Source organism: Cervus canadensis, chromosome 9 (genome assembly GCF_019320065.1).
Source record: "Cervus canadensis isolate Bull #8, Minnesota chromosome 9, ASM1932006v1, whole genome shotgun sequence".
Classification (NCBI taxonomy): Eukaryota; Metazoa; Chordata; class Mammalia; order Artiodactyla; family Cervidae; genus Cervus; species Cervus canadensis.
The window spans coordinates 73,215,965-73,240,981 of record NC_057394.1 but is presented as its reverse complement, the minus strand read 5'-3'; the positions used below and the strand labels follow the sequence as shown (position 1 = coordinate 73,240,981).

Below are 25,017 nucleotides of genomic sequence, written 5' to 3'. Positions count from 1 at the left end.
CTTGGCTCCTCCTTCCCCCAGGCACCCATCCAAGCACCTGTGCATCCATCCATCTAACCAGTCAGATGGCTGACATGGAGGGTCTAGAGGCTAGTACAGCTAAGTCCCTCTCCTCAAAGGTATATCTCCTAAACTGCCTGGGCCACAGAAAGGGCTCAATAAACAGTTGCTTCTGCCCCTGATCCCTATCTGGGGAAGGGACTGCTGTAATCATCAGTGTAAAACCTTCAAGCCACCACTTTTTCTCAACAAACTCTTTGTACCTTTTTCATTGTGAAAACAACATTGCAACTGTCTCATGACCAGTCATCCTGACTTTACAAAGGAAAATCATGTTCTAGTTTTACAAGCTGAGGCCCAACTAACCTTTCCTCCCCAGCTGACAGCTGAACTTAGTCAGAAGAGCATAATTTATTAAAAATAAAATTCAAGTACTGGAAGTAATTTTGGACACTTGCATGAAGGATCATGGGGACCAGCACTGAAAAAAAGATGAATCTGGCAGCCTCTTCTTCACATAGAAAGAGAAAAAAAAGGGGGGGACTGAAAACTGCAGGTGGATGGGATCTGTGTGTCACCCTTCTAAGTATTATAGAATTCCAAGCCACAACTGTGTCTCATGGTGCATGCATGCATTGAGGGAAATGCTGATGCAAAGAACAAGTCCCAGTATAAACTAACACCGGCTGTGAACACAGGAAGTCATCCCAGTGCTCAAAACACCTCAACAGGTTCTCCTACGATGTCAAAGCCATTACTATTCCCAACAGCAAGAGTCCAGCACATGTTTATAATAAAAAGCACAGAATCTTAGTTAGAAACTTCTAGTTCCTTTATCAAGTTTGCCAAATATCTACAAATTCCATCATCTTGCCATCCTCAAAGAAAAGTTATACATTTTAACATTAAATGTAGGCTATGCCTAATTTTTAAACTGCTCAAAAATCTAGTAAAATTAATTTCCCTACATAGCACTAAAAGAGGGAACACGTATTCATTAAACAGAACAAAAACGGGTTATCATTTTCAGTATCAGAACTGAATATTTCCTTTAATAATAAAACTTATGCATAAGAACATTTCAGTGAAATATAAAACAAACATTTTCCTCCCCTTATTTCCAACAATCTTTTCTAATGCCTATAGGGAGAAGGACATGGAAAACAAAGAAAAACCTGCTAATCTGTAACTAAAGATCCAGAAAGAGACATTTACCTGTTAGCTCTCATTTCACTCAAGGGAAGGTGAAATGCAAAAATAAACACGTCAGTTTATTCATTAGTAGTCAAGTGAGGAGGTAAACACATCTCTCAAATTAAAGTATCTTAGTGGGAATAATGAAGGAAATGCTCTAAAATGCCAAGTCTGGAAAAGATACCACATAGAAATAAGTGACAGTAACTCACAGTGATACTAAAAATAAGAATCAAGTTGTAATATCTGTACTTAGCAACATCAATGCACTATGTGGATCTTTATAATGTAATTTTTGCATAAATTGTGGATCTTCTTTATAATGTACTTTTTTGCAAAAATTGTGGAATGTTTTTTGAGAACAAAAAGTGTCCAGGTCACCTAGGCCATTTGTTCTTAGAGCACTTTGGTTGGGGGAGATCCAAGTATGTATGAAGCGAAGTATTAATAAAAGCCTATGGCTAGCTAGTACTCTTGCTGCCTCTCTTTCTACCTGCAGAAGCTTTTAGCACATTTATCAGAAGCCATACAATGCAAACCCTTTTGATATTAGGTCTCTGGGTGTAGCTTTCAAGATCATTCTTTGTTCCATTCTTCCTGTATTGTCAAACGGCACCCAACAGGTGGTCTAGAGTGAATTTCAAACATGTGCTATTAATACGCCCAAAACTGTTGCTGCAAAGGTGAAAAAAAAACAAAAAACACATTAATTGAATCCTGGCCTGTTCTTACTCATAATGACACAAATGTATTTTCTATGTCCTCAAGCAATAGGAAATAATTTGTAAAACCATGAACTCTTTAGGTGAATATGCCTACAGGTTTTAAAATATGTATTATTCATAGTTACTAAAAGTAATTATATTCTTGGAACAATTCTCCAACAAAAACTACATACAGTTAAGTGTAGGTCACAATTTTAAAAAAATAATGTTACAATCCTTTTTTTTTTTTAATTTACTCTAGTTTTCAGACTGGTATACTAATGATTATTAGCAACAGTATTATATCTGTAGATACTTCATGTTTTAAAATGTCTTTCTAATGCTCTTTAGAATAGTTTTCTTAAATGTTTTTTGGGAAAGTCACTATTATTCCTACTCTAGAGATGTCATATGGAAATGATGTCCCTACCTCAAATGACTGTCAGAGGCTCATCAAATAACCCACATTAATACGTATGGTATTTGTATTAAGTACACATTACTTACTGAGTGCTCAAAACATGTTAACTATTATTAATATACAAAAGTATTGACAGTTATATTAAGGCTATGAGAGTCTATTTTAAGCAGGCAAGTCTGGTTTGGGTCTTCCTCTGGAATTGCACAATTCTTGCCCAAAATGAAGATACCACGGTTTATATATGCTGAACCATCTGCCTGGAATGCTTTTCCCTTCCTCACTCACAAATCCTGACTGCTCTCCTGAGCTAATTCTCACTCTTCAGATCTCAGCATAGATAGTACTTCCTCCAGGGACACACTGTCCCTAACCTTGCCCACATCTGTGTCACACTACATACACTGGGGTCTCCCCCTACATGCTCCAATGCACATCACCACTGTCTGCTTCTACGTTTGCACCCTATGAGACTCAGCTTCATCAACGCAGGGATCGTGGTCTATCTTTAGACACTCCATTCTCGGTGGTTAGCACAATGCTGGAACACAGTAGGTGCTCAATAAATATCTGTGGTATGCAGACACCTGGGATGTGAAACCAGCCTGGCTGGCATTTCAAGAACAGGTTTTCATACAGTGTAAGTGACTGGGGCCTAGAGATAAAGCAGCAGCCAGCCATGGGGCCAGTGGAGGATGAGGCTGGTGGGGTGGGGAGCAGTGAGGAGGGGTGCTAGAGGAGATTAGGTTCCATTAGGTCACGTCCGGTCAGAGCAGCAGGGCAACGTCCAGACTGACTCTGGGTATCTAGAGAGCCGTTGGGCAGCCCTGGGAACCAGTGCCTGGGCTGCCTCCCATGGCCCCAGTCTGAGAGATTTCTAACCCAGAGCGTCAGCAACAAGATGCATGTCAGGGGCCCCTGTGGGCTGGAATGAAAGAGCCCGGTCTGACCCACAGACCCCAGGAGACTTACCAGACAGTTGGGGTGTGCTGTGCACGCCTGGCCCAGCACAGAATTGCAGTGCTGAGGAAGAAACTTGGAGACTTTGGGCACAGCTGTTGGGAAATGCACTGGAGTGTTCTGATTTGTTACGGCAGCTGCGTCATAGGAAGGGACCACTTTAGAATAGTATCTGACAGCGTGGAAGGAATTTAGAGACAGAGCTGTGCTGGGGATTCGGGTTTTATACACATCACCGATAGCGTTCTCTGACGCAGAGCTGGACTGACCTTTAATAAAAAAAGAGTATCCGTCAGTATATGCAAATTGATAACTCTGAACTACTGTATTTGAAATAAATCACCCTCTATTTCATTTCCCCACGGTACAAACTTAAGATACTGCGACACTCAAATGCTGATGAAAAAAACAAAGTGAACTTTTTGGTAGTGACATTTAGTGTAATACAAACACTATAAATTAGTGTTCACTTGTCATTTAAAGACAGAGATTTTACAGAAGCATCAGATCTCTCTGCCTGTGTATGTGTGTGTGTGTCTTTTATCATAATAAGTGACCAATTCTATGAAGCAAGGAAGAATGTTGGAAAGAAAAACTCCATTCAGCCACAAGTAGTTTGGTCACTGATTTTTCCATCAGTGAGTGGGTTATACTGTTATATCGCTCTATTCTGTACAGTAACTAGAAGGCAGAAAAAATGTTTAATATCTAGTGAATGGTAACAATGTAGTCCATATGCTGTGAATATTTATTTTCTTCGGGACACTAAAAGAAATGAAAGTAAAGGAATATAATTTTATATCGACTTTAAATACAAATGGACCTGAAATATTTGTGAAAAAAATCGTTTCAGCAAAAGTGTACATAAATTTATGGAAAACGACAAGTAAAAGCAGCTTAATGAAGTCTAAATGCTGACTAAGATCAGCACTTCTGGTTTACAGGTCAGATTTATCACAGAAATCAGGCGATCATAGGTGGCCACTTAACTTCTCTAACCTTCAATTTACTGGCCTAAGTGGTGAAAGTGCAATTTGAAAGACTTAACTGATTCCAACTGTTCCATTCCTCTTTCAAAAACCATTCTGCAACATGCATGGCCAGCTACACATGTGCTTACATCCAGCCCAAGGAAAGTCCAAAATATAGAAAAAATCCATATACGGAGATGTATTTTCTGAAATGTTATGTATAAAATCACTTTCCCCACAAACCTGGAAACATTAAATGTAGCAAGAAAACTATTCTATAAATCATTGGATAAACTACTAAAACCATTAAACTGGTGATAAAAGCTGCATAATACAAAATACAAGTGTACAGGACACAATGTTAAGTAAAAAAGTCAGAGACAAAATCGGAGGTCTGATATGATTACTACTATGTTGTTGTTGTTCAGCTGCCCCATCGTGTCCAGCTCTTTGCCACCCCATGGGCTGCAGCAGGCCAGGCCTCCCTGTCCCTCGGTGTCTCCCGGAGTTTGCCCAAGTTCATGTCCATTGCATCAGTGATGCCAACCAGCCATCTCATCCTCTGATGCCCTCTTCTCCTGCCATTGATCTTTCCCAGCATCAGTAACTTTTCCAATGAGACAGGTGTTTGCACCAGATGACCAAAATACTGGAGCTTCAGTTTCAGCATCAGTCCTTCCAATGAGTATTCAGGGCTGATTTCCCTTAAGACCGACTGGTTTGATCTCCTTGCTGTTCAAGGGACTTTCAGGAGTCTTCTCCAATACCATAGTTCAAAGGCATCGATTCTTTGGCATGTTGCCTTCTTTATGGTCCAGCTCTCACAACCATATGTAACCACTGGGAAGACCAATACTATAGAAGATTACTACTATAGTATTACTACCAAAAAAAAAAATATATATATATATATATATACACACACACACACACACATGCACATATATATAAAGACTTGAAAGAAATACATTAAAAAATGAAGTTATTATCTTAGTTGGGTTTTATTGTTGTTTAGTCGCTAAGTCATGTCCAACTCCTTGCGACCCCATGGACTGCAGTACTCCAGGTTCACCTGTCCTTCACTATCTCCCGGAGTTTGGTCAAACGCATGTCCATTGAGTTGGTGATGCTATCTAACCATCTCATCCTCTGTCACCTCCTTCTCCTCCTGCTGTCAATCTTTCCCAGCATCAGGGTCTTTTCCAATGAGTTGGTTCCTCACATCAGGTGGCCAAAATATTGGAGCTTCAGCATTAGTCCTTCCAATGAATATTCTGGGCTGATTTCCTTTAGGATTGACTGGTTTGATCTCCTTGCAGTTCAAGGGACTCTCAAGAGTCTTCTCTAGCACCACAATTTGAAGGCATCAATTCTTCGGTTCTCAGCCTTCTTTATGGTCCAACTCTCACATCTGTATATGACTACTACTAGCTGGTTTTTAGTAAAGGACTAATATTGCTTTCAAATGAAAAAATTTATTTAAATAAAATCAGAATGAGGAGTTTGGTTCAATGACCTTCAAGGTCTCCTCCAGCCTGAACCTGACATAAGCCTATGGTCCTAGTGGATTTGTTTCTTCTTGGACCAGTCACTTTAGGTGATATAAAACCAAGAAATCTGGGGGCACAGAAAGGCCTGAATGCCTTTCCTCATGCCTGAATGCATGAGGAGAGTGTTTCAGAGATTCTGCAGCATATGAAGAGTGAAAACGCAGAAGTACTGTCTGTATAAGAAGTAACACTGACAGGCATGTGCCTGTGGCCTGGTCCCTCTCTGATCTAATCTGGGCTGATTTAATCATTCTTTGTGACATTCAGCCAGAGCTACTCTAAGCAGTTTAACCATGGCTCATGGCTACTTTTTCCTTCTCTCCTTCCCTCCCCACTAAGTCAGGAAAAAAATCTAAAAGGACTAACAAACACCCTGAGGCTGATACATGAGCAAGGAGGGCTGTATCCTATTTTGGGCCCCTTTCTCCTTTGACTTTTGACATCAATCCCAGTAACCCCATTTGTTCATGTGGTCTCTATTATGTCCCCACAATATGCACATGACCTCAATGACACTGTCACATCTTTGATATCACTACTAGTATTTGCTGAAAGTGCAGATTACAGTTAGCATTTTAAAGCCATGAAACTTTTTAAAATTAAGGCATGCATGAGACTTTTAAGACATATGCTATCATGTACTTAACAGACTATGGTATGGTGTAAACATAATTTTTATATGCACTGAGAAATCAAACAACATGTGACTCTATTGCAAAGCTCATTTTATTGCAGTGGCCTGGAAGAGAACTCACAATATATTCACAGTCTGCCTATACACTGTTAGCACTGAATTAACAAAAATACTTCCCTCGCTTTAGATTCTACTCACATAATACACACAGTCACCAGTGTGCTCGTCATCTGTGAGCAAGATGAACTTTCTGGTGATGATAGTCAATTTTCAGCCCACCCTCTGGGATAAGACTATTCAAATGCCTGTGGCGAGCTGTGTCCTTCTAGCGGACAGCACCAGAGGACCCAGGGTGCAATCTCCCAGCTACGCCTCATCCCGTGGTTACGGCAGTGGCTACATAGGAGCCCCGGGTGAGCAGGACACGCACACAAGCCCACATACACTACAGCCGCAGGGCAGCGGGCAGAGCTCACCTCTCACAGCTTCATCCAAGGCCCCCCCTGAGGCAGGGACAGAATACACATTCAAGTGCTTGTTAGTCAGGAATCTGATGCCCGTCCCAGGTGAGTAAGTGCTGGTCAGCACACTGTTTTCCCTGAGAAGACAAAAAACATTCCTTAGGCATTTCTCAAAGAAAAGGATATGAACACTGCTGAGTTGAACTGCTCTTCTGTCATTCGAGTTCTAAAAGGCACAGAGATAAACTCTGTATTAAATATTAGAGCAAAGCATAGACTAGGACTCAGGATGGTTATTTAGGACATGAAGGAAAGGTTCACTTTTCCTTGTTAAGAGTTTTTCTTGGTTTACATATTCTAATCAATTTAAATAAGGAAGCATTCATTTGGCACACCACCCTTTACACTAGAAATTTCTTTAAGGACTCCTAACTGAAAAAAATGAGGCTGGATTGCCCTGGTCACAGAGGAATGCTAGAATCTATCATGCCATGAATACACTGTCAGTCACCACAGGCACTACTTGTGAAGTCTGGTTTAAAGAAACAACAAAAGAAATTAAGAGTGAGTCAAGTCATGAAGGGATCCCAGGCCTGAGACTATTATATATTTTATCCACTGTAATTCAATGATGCACATCAGCAGTGGGAAAGGTTCACTGAGTCTTAGTAGATGCCTGAGTTCTCAGTATGGGTGGGTTCAGTGCCTGTCTTATTTCTAGCATTAGTATCAGAGAAAAATAACAAGGTGACTTTGGATTCACAAGATTCAGATTGTCATACCTTTGTCCCATGATTGTGCCTGGGACAGATAGCTGGATGGGCATTTGTTGTTTCTTACAAAACTTCCTATTGCTCTGAAGTACTTCTGTAATCTAAGAAACAGACAGACAGAGACCTACTTTATCAATAGATAGCTATAGATGTTTTTCAAAATATACAAACAGACATACATTTCCAATCATAAAACAAAAAGAAAGGAAACTACAGCATTAAAGCATTGTCTATGAGGATAAAATTCAAGGGCTTGAGAGTTACACACCTGGCCCATGATGGCTGGAGGGATTTTCTCCCGGACAAACTTCACGTAATCAACTGTGGCCTCGAGGACAGAAGCCGCATCATTCTTTCTCCCCTTTATATATGGCAGCAGGGCGCGCAGCTGCTCACAGCAATACTTGATTCGTTCTCTGAGCAGAGAAGTGTGACAAGTAAGGAATAATTAGTCCACTTTCTTCCTGTCACAAGGACAAACGATCTTCCTCCTGGGTCTGTTTATAAAGGAACCAGCCCCTCCCTTTCTGGTCTCCGATTCAGAGGAAGACCATGTCCCCACAAGCCAGCAGCCTCCACGGCCCCTGGAATCACAGCTTCCCGGGGCGCTGGCTCATATGCTGCCAAATACAGCGTCTGTGCTGATGGCAGCCCAGCGCACTTGTCCTTGTGGGTGTGCAGGACGCCCGGACACTGAGGACACCAGAGAACACCCCTTCTGCCTACGGAAATCCACAGGCGACGCAACCCTCAGAGGAGAGAATCACACACCACATGGGTAAATCCTTTTGTGACCCACACGAGAGAGACACCTGGAAGACAGAGTCCATGGGATAGTCCCGTCACTCTGATCTGGACCACAATTCCAACAACACACAATTAGCATCTTGAAATACATGGGCTTTAACTGTGTTCTGAAGTGTCCAAAGGAAAATCAAAAGCCTGCTTCCTTTACACAAGGCGGGCACATGAGCAAAACAAATAAACCAATATGCAAATGAGAATGACGTCCAGGCTCATACCAGAAAGAAACCCACCTAAGTCTTTCATAGTTCTGAAGGGAAATACATAGGACATGTAACACCAAACTGACCGAAGCCTTTGGAACCTTCAGTTATCCAAGTTTTCATTTAATAAACATTCTTAAGCATGTTCTGTGCTGAATACTGCCTTGACATAAATGGGATCAAAGGGTGGCTTTGCCAATTTCTAGCTGGGATCTTAGGCAAGTTACTAAACCTTTCTGAACCTCAGAATGACAAAAATACATGGATTAAAAAATCCACTTTGACATATAGCCAATGAATAACTCAAATATTCCAGACCAGTGGCTGGTATTTTAATTGGGCTTTAAGCTTTGGGGATTCCGTGGAAATGTCTCAGGGACCATTCTGTAAAAGGGTTGGAAGTGTCAACAATTTGACACATGGATGAAGGGCTTTGAAACTTCATACACCCTTCCATAGGGTACTTTCACTTACAAGGACTGCAAACACAGAATAAACTTTCTGTAGAATACCCATTATGGTAGCCCTTCAGTAAAATGACCTCCCTGTGGCTCAGACGGTAAAGTGTCTGCCTACAATGCAGGAGACCCGGGTTCAATCCCTGGATCGGGAAGATCTCCTGGAGAAGGAAATGGCAACCCACTCCAGTACTCTTGCCTGGAAAATCCCATGGATGGAGGAACCTGGTAGGGCTACAGTCCACGGGGTCGCAAAGAGTCGGACACAACTGAGCGACTTCACTTTCCTTTTCAGTAAAATAGGAAAACCAATCTAAAGACACAAAATAAGTGGATGCTTAAGTAAGCTAGAGGATATTAGTTCAGCAGAATATTATCTGGACTCGGAAAGGATATAAAGCTTCCTAGGGAGAAATAGGGTATTTCTATAGGATATAAGTACAAGATAGAAGATAGCATATAAAATATGATTACAGCCATTAAGGCCAAAAGAGACAATAGTGTCAATTAGTCATTATTTCTAGATAGTTGGACTATAGAACATATTATTTCTTCCTTTTATTTTCTACATTTTCCAAGTATCTGTGGGGCATATATCACTTTTATAGTGAAAAATCATATTAAACATTTCTTCCATTAGGAAAATGTTCAAACATACAGGGAGACTGAGAGAATTAAAAATTCTTATTCCTTAAAAGCAGAAAAAATTAAGAATTTGTACAGGGAGCACTTAAATACCTATAACCTGGAGTCCACAGTGAACAGTTACTGTCCATGCTTTGTCATATATGAATCATCCCAATGGTCAGACATCAATCCATTTCATTACACTGAAGTATTTCAAAGTAAATTACAGACTTCAGCACACTAAACCCCTAAACGTATTATGAGCTACAGTTAAAATTATTTTCTTTTCAGGTAAAAGTTACATAAAATAAAATGCACCAATCTTAAGGGTGCCATTCTGTGAGCTTTGATAATGCACAAAGCTGTGTGGCACGAGCCACCTCACCGACATTCTCATGACCCCAGGAAGTTCCTTCTGTCCCTTCTTAGTCAGTCTCACTCCCCATAAAAGGAAACCACATATCTGATATTTTTCCCTCTCACATTGATTTTTGCCTCTCTTTTAACTTCATATAAATTAAATCTCACAACATGTGTCTTTTTATGTAAGGTTTCTCTCACTTGCATAATGTTTTTGAGATTTATCCAAGATAATCTGTTATGTCAGTAATTTGTTGCTTTTTTATTAATAGCATTCCAAAGTATAAATATGCCATAACTTATTTATTCAGGCTCTTATTAATCAGCACTTCCACTATTTCCAATTTTTGATCATTAGGAATAAAACTACTAGATCTTCTATACATCTTTTTGTGAATGCATATTTTATTTCTCTTAGTAAATGTACAGGAATTGAATCAATGGGCTATTTTATAAATTTATAAATTTAGAACTTTCCCCCAAATTCTACCATTTTACACTCCCACCATCAGTGTATGAGAATTCCTGTTGTTCCAAATCTATGACAACATTTAACATTGTCAGTTGTAGTTTTAAAATATTGGATTTTCTGAGGTATATGTGGTAGTATCTCATGTTTTATAATGTGCATTTCCATGATGACAAATTACATTCAGCATTTTTTTCTGCTGCTTATTAGGCACTTTATCTTCCTTTGTGAAGTGTCTGTTCAAATAATTTACCTATGCAGGTCTTTTTATTATTGAACTTTAGGAGTTCTCTATATATTCTAGTGTCAGTATTTTGCCAATATATTTGTTTTGCAAATCTTTTCTCCCTGTCTGTAGTCTGCCTATTTATTTTCTGAGTGGGGTCTTATGAAAGCAAAAGTTGTAAATTTTGAGGAGTCCTAATTCATCTACTGTTTCTTTTGTGGTTATTGCTTTCTGTGTCATAAGGAACAATCGCCTACCCTCAGCTAGTGAAAACATTAACTTTTATTTTCTTCTAGAACTGTAGCTTTCAGTTCATTACCTATGAGCCACATGAATCTATTTAAATATAAATTCATAAAAAATTAATAAAAATTTGAATTCATTTCCTAAGTTGCAATACCCACATTTCAAATACTCAATAATATGACTTGCAGCTACCTTCCTGGACAGCAGATACAGGCCACTTCTAACACTGCAGAAAGTTCTACTGAACAGCCCTATTCTAGAAGCTTTACAGCTCTAGCTTTATATAGCAGCCCTGTCTATACTCCATGTTGAATTAATTTTCACATGATATGAGTAAGGGGTCAAGTTTCATCATTTGTTTCACATGGATGTCCAGTTGTTCCAGCACCATTTATAGAAAAGACTTTTGTTACCCAAGTTGTTTGCTCTGGTGATTTGCTGAAAATTAAGAGACCAAAATATGTGGGTCTAATACTGGGCTATTGTGTTCTATTATCTATCAGTCCATCTTCATTTTAGTAAAATAATGATAAATGTAGCTGTATACTATGTCTTAAAGCCAGGTAGCTTACACACTCCAATTTTGTTAGATGTTTTCAAGATTGCTCTATTCTAAGGCTTTTTATATCAGAGCCCTTTCCATACAGTTTTGAATTAGACTGTCAACTTTTTCCAAAAAAAAAAACCAAAAAACTACTCAAATTATCTAGATCTGAATAAAATTGTATTTCAGTTTAGTGAGGACTGAGGTCTTAATAACATAAATGGTTTAATTCATAATTATGTATAATGCATGATTTAGGTTTTTAGTTTATCACAGCAATATCTTGAGTGACCACTGTACAGATATTACATGTCTTTTATGCATTTTTGTTCCTAAATATTTTTGTTAGAAGTCTGTCTGTGCACTAGGCTAAGAGCTCCTTGAAGGCAACATTTCTTATCTCAATTCTCCAATCATATTCTGGCACATTACACTCACACCTACTTGCTGAATGGCTAAATAAGTGGAATGAGTGAGCAGCATATATTCAGTTGCCAGATAAACTAGTTTCACAGTGATGACTTTTCTTTTGGCCACGCTGCATCTTTGCTGCTGCCTGCAGGTTCTTCTCTAGTTGCAGCCAGCAGGGGCTACTCTCTAGTTCCTGGTGCCCGGGCTTCTCACTGCCGGGCTTCTTTTGTTATGGAGCATGGGCTCTAGGCATGCAGGCTTTAGTAGTTGTGGTGCATGGATTTAGTTGCTCTGTAGCACGTAGAATTTTCGCGGACTGGGATCAAACCCAAGTACCCTGCATTGGCAGGCGGATTCTTAATCACTGGACCATAAGAGAAGTCTTCACACTAACTTTTAACAATGCTATAAAAAACTATGAAATTCATGAAAGTAATTTCTTCCTACAAAGGAATAATGCTAAAAAAAAGGGGGGGGGGTGCTGTATCAAAATTTACCTTCTCAGCTTTTCCTTGCTTGAATGAAGAAGAGAAATCTTTTTTCTTTTCTCAAAATTTGACAATGGAGCCTTTAAATCAAGTCCAATGTCATTTCTTAGAGATTCAGAGCTAGAAACAAGAAAAAAATTGTACCATATATTTAAAAGGAAAATTATGAGGCAATTGTAAAATATTCACCAATACACTAGTCAAAGGATGCTTCTCTAAATCCCTAGCTTTATACAATGGTGCAGTAATTATCAAAGCATTTTACCTCATGTAACTGGTACAGAATATTTTATTTCAGAAGAATTTATTATCAAGATTATCATAAATTCAATCCAAAATTCTGAGATACTGATAAATAACAGACACAAACAGTACTAAAATATTCTAACCTCACTGATTATAAGTATTCCAAATTACATGACTGTATTAAAGGTGCATTACAGGAAAACAGTACAGAGGAGGAGAAGGCCAAGATACACTATTCCAGCTTGATCAGCAACTGGTGCAGTTTCCCTCCATGTAAAAATGCGTCATTTAATGGATATTTTCTGGCTCTACTATTTTTCTAGATTTGCTTTTAATTGATTTAAAAATATATTTCCCTAAGAAACTTACAAATTAACATTATCTTCTTCATTTGAAGATAAATAAATTACTTTCAAATGACTTCATTTGAAAATTTACTTTTATTTATACTAGTAAGATAGTGAGGAAAAACAAAGATACAAGATGAGGAGAGCTCAAAAAGCCGTTTTAAGTAACACAAGAAAATCACAAAGCCTTCCAAAACCCTTCCCAACCTCAACTCCCAGAAAAAAGTTTAACACAGAAAATTTCTTTGAGGTTAAAATCTTAAGATAAAGAAAGCTGTTGTTAACTCTGCACTATTGAAGTGAATGCGTCCCTGGTTTAACCACACTTACTGGGTGCCAAGTCTCCTCCTTGTATAAAATAGTAGATGGTCACATTCTACAAATTCTGGAAGTGACTCAAAATTCTTACTGCCATCACCCAAATCCTCAGCACTTCTGTCCATTCTTTATAGTCAAATGCTCTATTTAAAAATCGCCTTGGAAATCAGCTTCAAGTGAAACAAATTAATGAATATAGAATTTTTACAAGCACTCAATGTTAGAACTAAAAGGGTTGAAATGGCCCTCAGGTTCAATGGCCTATCCTCTGCAGGTTTGAAGGCTACTTTTAATATCCCAGAGGGACACAGACAGAGAGACTGTCTTTAAAGGCTCATTTTCAATAAACAGGGGGATAGTTCAGGAAAGACATTGGGGAAAAGCTTAGCGGCAGACGGATAACAGCTCAGGATTCCATTGTTTTCAAAGTCTGAACATCACTGCTTTTATTTAACCCAGTCTCTACTTGAAGGTGTCCAGTGATGGGAGTGGGTAGTCTATCCCTTCTCCCGTGGATCTTCCTGACCCAGGATCTCCTGCATTGCAGGCAGATTCTTTACTAACTGAGCTATCAGGGAACCTGATGGGTAACTTACTACATGACAATTCAACCTGCTCCCCTGTGGCTGTGGAGTGCTTCCTTATACTGAGATGGATACTTCTTTAATATGCACCCTCAGTGGCAGCTCAGGATTCTGAAATACAGAACAAGCTGTATCCTTCTTCCACAAAACAGATACTTTCTTTTGCATCACCCCCAGCACTGGAGCTGCTGTTCCACAATCAATACGTCCTCCAGAAATGTTTTTTAATGAAATATACACAGTAAAAATTGCTATTAACATACACAGCAAAAATTGTTATTAGGAAAAAGTTAAGGAAAAAAAAAACTAACCAAGCAAATACATCAGTAGAAAAATATCCCAGGTGTTCACTGTAGGACTTCGGCAGAGGCAACTCAGGTTCTTCAGGCTTCACAGAAATTTCATTCTTAACTGCAAGTTTTAAAAAAGGAACCATTTTAGTTATAAAATCACTGGTGAGGATGATGTCAATCACACATGCAAGCTCTAATCAAAAACAGTTGTTGTGTTTCACTCAATAGATTTTACAAAGCAGTGCTTTTAAAATAAAAAAGTAATTTATAGATTTCAGCCTGTGAAGCATGGAACAACTCATGTAAGAAAGCAAAATTACAACACTACATACAATTTACTCCACAGCAGCCTCCTTTAACCAGATTCTACTAATTAGTGATAGGTGTGCTTAAAATGCATTCAACTGAGCTTACTTATTATTTACAGGTAAATGTCAGAGGCAGAAAATGCATATGAGTCTTCAGTAAGTGGGTGCATTGTCAAAGCATCTGACGGTTGTGCTGTTTTTTGGTTTGGGGGTTGTTCTTTTTTTGCTGTTTTGCGGCTGCCCATCCTCAGAGCAGAGCTGAGATGACTGGTGAGATGTGGTTATGACCAACAGGAATGTGCTAGACAAGTGGAGATGAGCAGCTGTTCTATTTCCAATGAGAACCAAAACTAGGAGAGATTACAAAAGGCCCTTGGTCCAGAAGGGTTACCATTTCTCTCCCAGGAAGAACTCTGACACTTGCAGTCTGGGAGCCATTAGAATGCTACGAAACAGACTCACTCATCTTCCCTCCATAATGAAGAACATTTTAAAAAAATGAGAGGTGTACTGAATCTTGTGTCATCTGGGGTTTGAGCTTATCCATCACGATCCCTAAAGTGTCTTTCCGGTCCATTTGAAGAAAAATACCTTAATTTAAACAGATTCCTGCTTGTAACCCAGACTTTGAAAAACCATAAATAGTCACTGATCAACAATGATTCCAGTAGAATTTAATTTCAGAAATTGGAGTCTGCCCTTTTACAAGCCATATTAAAACTAATTTAATTATCTTAAGTGTTTAGATGCTGGCAATACACATAATACAGTATAGGTGAGGAATTTAGAAATGTAAGGTCTCACTGAAGCACTGACACCAATTATTTGTATATAAAAATCTAAACCCCCCCCCAAAAAAAGTAACACACAATAAAAATCTAAAACAGAAAGGATAATCACTCTATTAACTTAAAGAAGTAAAATAATTTATACACAAGTGTTCACCAAAGCACAAGACTCAAGGTTAATGGTGCTGGCTTTTACATAATCACACAATGACAAAGCATGAATAGGTCCATTTAAATGACTAAGGAATGATGGTAGCAGCTACTAAAACAAATGACAAACCAAAAAAATACCCTGTGCTTAACTACAACACTGCATTTGTCCTTATGCAACACATTTTAAACCTTTGAAGACAAACTTTCTCCACAGGTAGAGTACATATGGTTCCCTTTATTTTATTCACACTTGTTTTCTTCAGTTCTGTTTAGTTCAGTGGTGTCTGACTCTTTGCGACCCCATGGACTGCAGCACGCCAGGCTTCCCTGTCCATCACCAACTCCCAGACGTTGCTCAAACTCATGTCCATTGAGTCAGTGATGCCATCCAACCATTTCATCCTCTATCATTCCCTTCTCCTCCTGCCTTTAATCTTTCCCAGCATCAGGGTCTTTTCTAGTGAGTCAGTTCTTCACATCAGGTGGCCAAAGTACTGGAGCTTCAGCATCAGTCCTTCCAATGAATACTCAGGACTGATTCCCTTTAGGATTGACTAGCTGGATCTCCTTGCAGTCCAAGGGACTCTCACGAGTCTTCTCCAACACCACAGTTCAAAAGCATCAATTCTTTGGCACTGAGCCTTCTTTATAGTCTAACTCTTACATCCATACATGACTACTGGAAAAACCATAGCTTTGACCAGATGGACCTTTGTTGGCAAAGTAATGTCTCTGCTTTTCAATATGCTATCTAGGATTGGTCATAGCTTTTCTTCCAAGGAGCAGGTGTCTTTTAATTTCATGGCTGGAGTCACCATCTGCAGTGATTTTGGAGCCCCCAAAAAGAAAGTCTCTGTTTCTATTGTTTCCCTACCTATCTGCCATAAAGTGATGGGACCAGATGCCATGGTCTTCGTTTTTTGATTGTTGACTTTTAAAGTCAACTTTTTCATTCTCCTCTTTCACTTTCATCAAGAGGCTCTTCAGTTCTTCTTCACTTTCTGCCATAAGGGTGGTATCATCTGCATATCTAAGGTTACTGATATTTCTCCCAGCAATCCTGATTCCAGCTTGTGCTTCATCCAGCCTGGTATCTTGCATGATGTACTCTGTATAGAGTTAAATGAGCAGGGTGACAATATACAGCCTTGATGTACTCCTTTCCCAACTTGGAACCAGTCTGTTGTTCCATGTCCGGTTCTAATGTTGCTTCTTGACCTGCTTACAGGTTTTTCAGGAGGCAGGTAAGGTGGTCTGGTATTCCCATCTCTTTCAGAATTTTCCATAGTTAGTGTGATCCACACAGTCAAAGGTTTTGGTGTAGTCAATGAAGCCGAAGTAGATGTTTTTCTGGAATTGTCTTGCTTTTTCTATGGTCCAACATATGCTGGCAATTTGATCTCTGGTTCCTCTGCCCTTGCTAAATCCAGCTTGAACATCTGGAAGTTCTCAGTTCACATACTATTGAAGCCTTGCTTGGAGAATTTTGAGCATTACTTTGCTAGCATGTGAGATGAGTGCAATTGTGGTAGTTTGAATATTCTTTGGCAATGTCCTTCTTTGGGATTGGAATGAAAACTGACCTTTTCCAGTCCTGTGGCCACTGCTGAGTTTTCCACATTTGCTGGCATGTTGAGTGCAGCACTTTCACAGCATCATCTTTTAGGATTTGATATAGCTCAGCTGGAATTCCATCACCTCCACTAGCTTTGTTCTTAGTGATGCTTCCTAAGGCCCACTTGACTTTGCACTCCAGGATGTCTGACTCTAGGTGAGCAATCACACCATTGTGGTTATCTGGGTCATGACGGTCTTTTTTGTATAGTTTTCTGTGTATTCTTACCATTTCTTCTTAATACATTCTACTTCTGTTAGGTCCACACCATTTCTGTCCTTTATTGAGCCCATCTTTGCATGAAATGTTCTCTTGGTATCTCTAATTTTCTTGAAGAGATCTCTAGCCTTTCCCATTCTATTGTTTTCCTCTATTTCTTCACATTGATCACTTAGGAAGGCTTTCTTATCTCTCCTTGCTATTCTTTGGAACTCTGCATTCAGATGCGTGTATCTTTTCTTTTCTCCTTTGCCTTTCACTTCCCTTCTTTTTCCAGCTATTTGTAAGGCCTCCTCAGACAACCATTTTGCCTTTTTGCATTTCTTTTTCTTGGGGATGGTCTTGATCCCTGCCTCCTGTACAATGTTACCAACCTCCATACATAGTTCATCAGGCACTCTGTCTATCAGATCTAATCCCTTGAATCTATTTCTCACTTCCACTGTATAATCGTAAGGGATTTGATTTGGGTCATACCTGAATGGTCTAGTTGTTTTCCCTACTTTCTTCAATTTAAGTCTGAACTTTGCAATAAGAGTTCATGAACTGAGCCACACTCAGCTCGTAGTCTTATTTTTGCTGACTATATAGAGCGTCTTCATCTTCAGCTGTAAAGGATATAATCAGTCTGATTTTTGCTATTTACCATCTGTGATGCCCATGTGTAGTGTTGCCTCTTGCGTGTTGTTTTCTTCAGACTGTGATAAACAAGGACTATATGTCCTTATAATATAGAGAATGCAGTTAGTCCTCAACATATAAAAGGCATCAGTGGAAAGCCAAATGTATAAATACAGTTCTCATAGAATTTTAATTAGAATTTTTCAAACCTTTGGAAACTTGTTTTCCACTCACCAGTAAGTGAGAAATATGTTTTCCAGTATTTCAACACAACGCTCATTTTTTCCATTGTTAGTGGTTCGGTTAAAGCAATATCAGCTCCATGTCCTGAAACACAACCTAAGAATCTTTGTATTAAATATTGACCTTACGATTTCTACTTGGAGAAAAAACAAATAATATACCCAACAGGCACATACCTTTAAAATTCTCAGGGATTATAAAAACAAACAGCAAATGTGCATTTTTTTTCTTACCAAATCTGAAAGGGAAAAAAGAAGCTTAAAATGAAGCAAAATCATCATTAAAAAACTTGGGATTCATACATTTAGCTTATTAGGAAGTAACTACACCAGGATGATTTTCTTTATTTCATTAGAATTTAAAACGGTGATGTTAATATGAAAATTTACTGACAGCAGCGTCTTTAATCAGTGAGGGAAGACTGCTGTTGTTCAGTTGCAAGGCCATGTCTGACTCTGATACCCTGTGGGCTGTAGCCCGCCAGGCTCCTCCGTCCATGGGATCTTCCAGGCAAGAATACTGGAGTGGGTTGCCATTTTCTTCTCCAGGGGATCTCTCTGACCCAGGGATCAAACCCGAGTCTCCTGCATCTCCTGTACTGCAGGTGGATTCTTACCTCTGAGACACCAGGGAAGCTCTAGGGATAAGAAGGATTTTTTTCTTTTTTTCAATTTACAAGAGAAGATGTTGCATTTTGATTTCACGCAATTGCACAAAGAGGGTTCTGCAGTGTGTGGCTGAGGTGGACAGTACAGTTACAGATTATTTGAAAAATACAAGGAAAGGGGATATTCTGAAACTCATGCTTGCTCTGTTGAAAGTTTTATATATAATAGATGCTTTAGCTTCTCTGTTTCCTTTTAAAGGGCAAGAAAATCCAAATTCTGAATCATTAGTCAAAACCCTGGCTTCTCTGAGCAGGAGTTCACTCTGTTAATAAGAACAGTCTTTTTACAGTTCATTTCTATAGCAACCACTAATGCCAGCTGTTTAAAACTGGGCAAGCGGTAAGTGAGACAGAGGTGATTTTTTAAAAATAAACCTTTAACTTTAAAATAATTTTACATTTACAGAAAAAATATGAAAACAGTAGATTTTCCATATACCCCAAACCCAATTTCCTATACTGCAAACACCTTACATTAGTTTAGCAAATTTCTTACAATTAATGAGCCAACATCAGTACATTATTATTAATTTAAGCTCATTCTTTATTCCAATTTCCTTAGTTTTTCCTAATGTACTTTTTTTCCTATGCCAGGAGTCCATCCAGGATCCTACATTACATTTAGTGATTAGGCTCTCTTAGGCTATTCTGCACTGTGACATTTTTGCTGACTTTTGTTTTTGATGATCTGGATATTTTTGAGAATACAGCTCAGGTATTTGAAAATATGGCTCATGTATTAGGTAGAATATAAGATGGACTACTTTTATTCTCACTTAAAAAAAAAATAAGCCAAAACCTTATCCAGATTCTTGATCTAACTACAAGTTTACATGACATTTAAAAAAAAGAGGATTATTTTTTAAGATGCTATGGGGATGAAATTGGAATGTGGGAAATTTATAAGACAAATGGCCCCTTTATAAAACACATAAAGAAAAGATAAAAAGAAAAAAATCAAAAGGAAAGGAAAATTGAATCTTCGTTTGTATAAAACTCACAGTTTAAAAAAGAAATAAGAGAAATTTGAACATCAACTGTATTTTTGACAATACTAAGGAATTGTTATTAATTCTTTAGGTGTGATTATTGGTATTGCTTTTTAAAGATTCTTTATCTTAGATAGGTACTTATTCAAGTTCTCATGGATAAAAGGAAATGATGTCTTAGATTTGCTTTAAAATAATCCACCTTGCCTTTAAAATAACCTACTAGTGAGCAGGGATGGGAGGCTGGAGAAGGAGGTGTGGGAGAGGGTAGGTATGAAACAAGATTGGCTGTATATTGATAACTATTAATATTATGGGCACTTGGAAGTTCATTGTACTTTTCTCTCTAATACACTTGAAGATTTCCAACATGATTTTTTTTTAATTGTGGCATTATTGTTAACTACACTTAGGAATTCAGTAAGGTAGAATTCTGATAGTTTGGTGGACACTGAGCATTGACATTAGCTAAAAGAAAATGATTTTCCATGGAGGATAATACTGGAACCTGACTTCAAAGAGAACAGCTAAAACTGCTGAAGACAAACTATTCTTAAATATGTAAAGCATCATTTATTAGTATATGGTCATATATATGGTTATTATTTATTCCTTAAAACAAGACCTGGAAGAACCCCCACTGAACAATATTTGGTCATCTTATATCTGCATTTGAAAGTAAATATACTCTATTCTACACTCCAAATTACATTACACACAGTATAGAGATCTGAGCCATATATACTGAGAACCTACTGTGTGCCAGATTCTGTGCTGGCTCTGGGGGATACCGTGAACAGACAGAAAGACCAGTCCCTGTCCTCGTGGAGTCAACACGTTTTTGGAGAGGACAGACACTGAGCAAATGCCTGTAGTTGAGTAATTCAGTGGCAACTCTGCGCCTAGTGCTGCAAAGGAAAGCCGTGGGGTCTGAGGGGAGCACGGCCTGGGGCACCAACCTGCTCTGCAGCTTCAGGCAGAGGTATCCCAGCTGGCTAGGAGGAGCCACAGGACAGGCAGGGGCTGTGGGAGGGTGGGAAGCAGACAAGCAGCAAAGTGCATTCTGGACAGGGAACAGCAGATGTACAGGCCTGGGAGTGCAACGAGCAGGTGAATTCCAGAAAGTAAAAGAAGCCCAGGATGGCTCTAGTACAGAGTTTCTGAAGGACAGACACTTAAGACAAAACTAGACAGGGAGGCAGGGCTGGAGTCTGATTACAGTACGCTTTTTAGGCCAAGTAAAAGATGCAGTATTTCATTAAAATGAGCAATAAATAAATACAATAAGATGGACAATGGAAACTGTTAAGCTTGGGAGTAACATGATTCTCTTTGCATTTTTGGGAGACCACTCTACCTACAACAGGGTGAACTGACAGAAGGTGGCAGAGAATACATTTGAGAGACCACAGTGTAAGCTATCCAGGCAAGAGCTGACAGAGGAAAAACTACTGAGGCATACTAAGAACTTTCTTTAAATGATTCACGATATTTACTAAGTCAATTATGTCAAACAAGCAGGATATTGCTAAAATGTGACAATCACTCAACTGAGATGTATTCAGCGTTGATTCCTTGCTATGAATTCTGAAAGAGAATGTGGACTGAAAGAGACGAGAGGAAAGAAAGGAAAGAGGGGAAACCTCATGTGCTTTCTATGAGGCAATGAGAAGCTCAGGAAGTTGTTCTACCATCAAAATACGCAACAGTGGGAGGGAGGGTAGAATTTGACCACAGACTGACGTGACAGTAAGAAAGACCCATTAGCACATGGGCGGCGGGGGTGTGGCGTGGATGGTGGGGGTAGTGAGGAGAGAATAACCCCTGCCATGATGTAAGCTCTTCATATCTATTTTGTAAGTGATGAAAAAGTGTAGAGTATACCAGGGGTATGGATAACAGGATGAGATGGGAGGCACAAATGGACTGAACAGATAGAAACTGAGTGGGTAGTTTAGTCCAACTTTTGAAATAAAAAATACTTTCATAAAAAAATTAATGAAAAAATACATCATTGTAAGTTAAAATATTCTAGAATTAGAGAAGTTTTAAAAAACAGATTCTCTTCTTTTAGAAATAATCCTGTTTCTACTTTTCAATTGATTTTACTGACCAGAAAACAGGTTAGATTTGGATATATGGATTTTTATACCCTGATGAATTTCAAGCTTTACAGAGTTGGAATTCCTGGATTTTTGTCAAGAGAACAGAATCAATTACCAACCCAAACACTTCCCCTGCCGGTGGGGCCCTAATTGTACAGGAACCCCAGCAATCAATAGAGGTCCCAGAATCCAACACTCTGGTCCACAGATCAGCTTCTCAATCACATTCGGTACAAATCAATAAGCTGAAAGAGTTTCTAGTTTCCAGGGTCACCAAAACAGGTTCTCTTTCCACTAAATCAATGTTCCTTAAAGCAAAACTAAGCAACACCAAAATACAACAAAAATCTCCTTCCTCTACCCCAACTGATACCACTTCTTTCACTTACCAAAGCCAAATTGCAGGTTCTGAGACCTTATGAACACCTTCTCAGTTGAGGTCTCCTGAGATTTTAAAAATCTGCAGCTTGCTGGGGTATAATTTATTTCCCCTCATGTTTCACCACGGAGAAGGCAATGGCAACCCACTCCCTGTACTCTTGCCTGGAGAATCCCATGGGGGACGGAGGAGCCTGGTAGGCTGCAGTCCATGGGGTCATGAAGAGTCGGACAGGACTGAGCGACTTCACTTTCACTTTTCACTTTCATGCACTGGAGAAGGAAATGGCAACCCACTCCAGTATGCTTGCCTGGAGAACCCCAGGGACGGAGGAGCCTGGTAGGCTGCCGTCTATGGGGTCGCACAGAGTCAGACACGACTGATGTGACTCAGCAGCAGCAGCAGCAGCATGTTTCACCATATACACTGCTTAAATGACATGATGGTTCCTCCATACATGAGACTGGGTATTGATGTTCTAGTGTCCACACCTACACGTCCATCTCCAGCACCCTCTGGAACTGGAGGCTGCTATAAGCTCACACTGCAGCAGTGCCCACCCCCAGCCTGGTCCCCATCCCCAAGTCCAGTCCCTGGTAGCTGGAACAAAAAAATAAAAAGATCATACAAAGGTGTTTTGAGCCGAGTTGTACACTCTGATGATCAAAGAACCTCAGAAAAACCCAGCTGGCTTCTGAAATCTGTCATCTAATAGGAGAACCAAAAGGTTCATATAAGTCCATATGAAGCCAGGGGACATTTTAAAATACACTTCCTTTATAGCACAAGGATTTCAAAAGACAAAAGCCAGTGTCATTTTTGAGGAGCAGCCTCCCTGAGTACTGTTTCCATTATGCTGCCTGTGGGCCCAATGCAATCAAATTAACCTGGTGTAGTCTAGTTTGGTCTTTGTAACAAGTAATATCCTTTATTAATTAATTAAAACAACAACCATTTTCAGTGAGAAAATTAAGAGTTTTTCTATAAATATGAAAACTGTGAGTTTACTTGCTACTAATATGGCTCCTGCAATAAAATGCAATGATTTCTTCCAGTCAATGTGAAGGCTGATGTGCCCTGCTCACAGTGTGCTTTTTGTCAGAAGAATTTCTGCTGCAACCCTAAGTTAGGTTCACCAGATGATGTGAGGCTAGAAACAATAAACATCTAGAATGTTCCTCAGTTCTTATTTATAGAATAAAGCTTTTAGAAAAACTACTTAGGTGTTTTGCTGTTATAGTGTTTACTGTCAAGAATTCAGGTCATGCAGACTGGCTAATTGGATTTTCTGAGCAGCACTGTCAAGTCAAGGATGTCCTGGAATTTGGGGACATAACAGGACGACCTGTAAGGCCCTTGTGACTCATGAGATTGGGTTTCCTTAGTGAAGTAATAAGTTAACTGATCAGACAACTGGATCTACATGGGAAAAAGTGAAATCAGAATCAAACTTGATTTGCTGACTGAGCAGATGGAAGCACATTTTGTGTTCCCTCCCTGTCACTGTACTGCTCTGAGCTCATGAGAATCACAGACTTTGAAGGACCTCAGAGAAAGTTCGTGGACTAGAAAACCACAATGCCAAACAGGATGCAAACACAGTGGATGTATCTGCAACATACTCTGATGTTCTGTACTGGTCTTTGTAAGATAGAGTGTCTGGATGCATCTGAATTACCAAGTGTCTGCCTTTTGAATTTGGCTCAGTTTTGAGAACTGACCTGCACCAAGGGTCAAACACTCCTGAAATTCTGGAACCAAGAATATGAATCTTGAGATCATCTTAAAATACTTTACCACTGCGTGGTAGTTCATCTGACTCATTAAGAATATATTCATGAAATGACATCAAAATCAAAAAGAGTGAAAAAGTTGACTTAAAACTCAGCATTCAGAAAACTAAGATTGTGGCATCCAGTCCCATCACTTCATGGCAAACAGATGGGAAAACAATGCAAACAGTGACAGACTTTATTACTGGGGGGCTCCAAAATCACTGCAGATGGTGACTGTAGCCATGAAAGTAAAAGACGCTTGTTCCTTGGAAGAAAAGCTATGACCAACCTAGACAGAATATTAAAAAGCAGAGACATTACTTTGCCAACAAAGGTCCGTCTAGTTAAAGCTATGCTTTTTCCAGTAGTAATGTATGGATGCGAGAGTTGAACTATAAAGAAAGCTGAGCGGAAGAATTGATGCTTTTGAACTGTGGTGTTTGAGAAGACTCTTGAGAATCCCTTGGACTGCAAGGAGATCCAACCAGTCCATCCTAAAGGAGATCAGTCCTGAATATTCACTGAAAGGACTGATGCTGAAGCTGACGCTCTCGTACTTTGGCCACCTGATGTGAAGAGCTGACTCATTGGAAAAGACCCTGATGCTGGGAAAGACTGAAGGCAGGAGGAGAAGGGGATGGCAAAGGATGAGATGATTGGATGGCATCACCGACTCAATGAACATGAGTTTGAGCAAGCTCCAGGAGCTGGTGATGGACCCAGAGGCCTGGTGTATTGCAGTCCATGGGGTTGCAAAGAGTAAGACATGACTGACTGAACTGAACTCAACTAGGAATGTCAACCTATAATTGAGACGTGCCATCATTCTTGAGGATGTCAGGGTATAAAGTACTATTATTTTTATG

At 39.3% G+C, this 25,017-nt stretch overlaps 1 protein-coding gene across 1 annotated transcript in view; it reads right to left on the bottom strand.

Moving 5' to 3' along the window:
- Positions 1–683: 683 nt before the first annotated feature.
- SOHLH2 (spermatogenesis and oogenesis specific basic helix-loop-helix 2) overlaps positions 684–25,017 on the bottom strand; it is a 43,399-nt gene continuing 19,065 nt past the window's right edge. The window contains exons 3-11 of the mRNA XM_043477720.1: positions 18,413–18,474; positions 18,228–18,332; positions 14,308–14,407; positions 12,511–12,621; positions 7,934–8,081; positions 7,675–7,766; positions 6,908–7,029; positions 3,289–3,545; positions 684–1,869 (exon numbers count right to left, since the gene is read on the bottom strand). Of these exons, the coding sequence (XP_043333655.1) occupies positions 1,849–1,869; positions 3,289–3,545; positions 6,908–7,029; positions 7,675–7,766; positions 7,934–8,081; positions 12,511–12,621; positions 14,308–14,407; positions 18,228–18,332; positions 18,413–18,474 (1,018 nt within the window). The 3' untranslated portion in view covers positions 684–1,848. The remainder of the gene's footprint in view (positions 1,870–3,288; positions 3,546–6,907; positions 7,030–7,674; positions 7,767–7,933; positions 8,082–12,510; positions 12,622–14,307; positions 14,408–18,227; positions 18,333–18,412; positions 18,475–25,017) is intronic.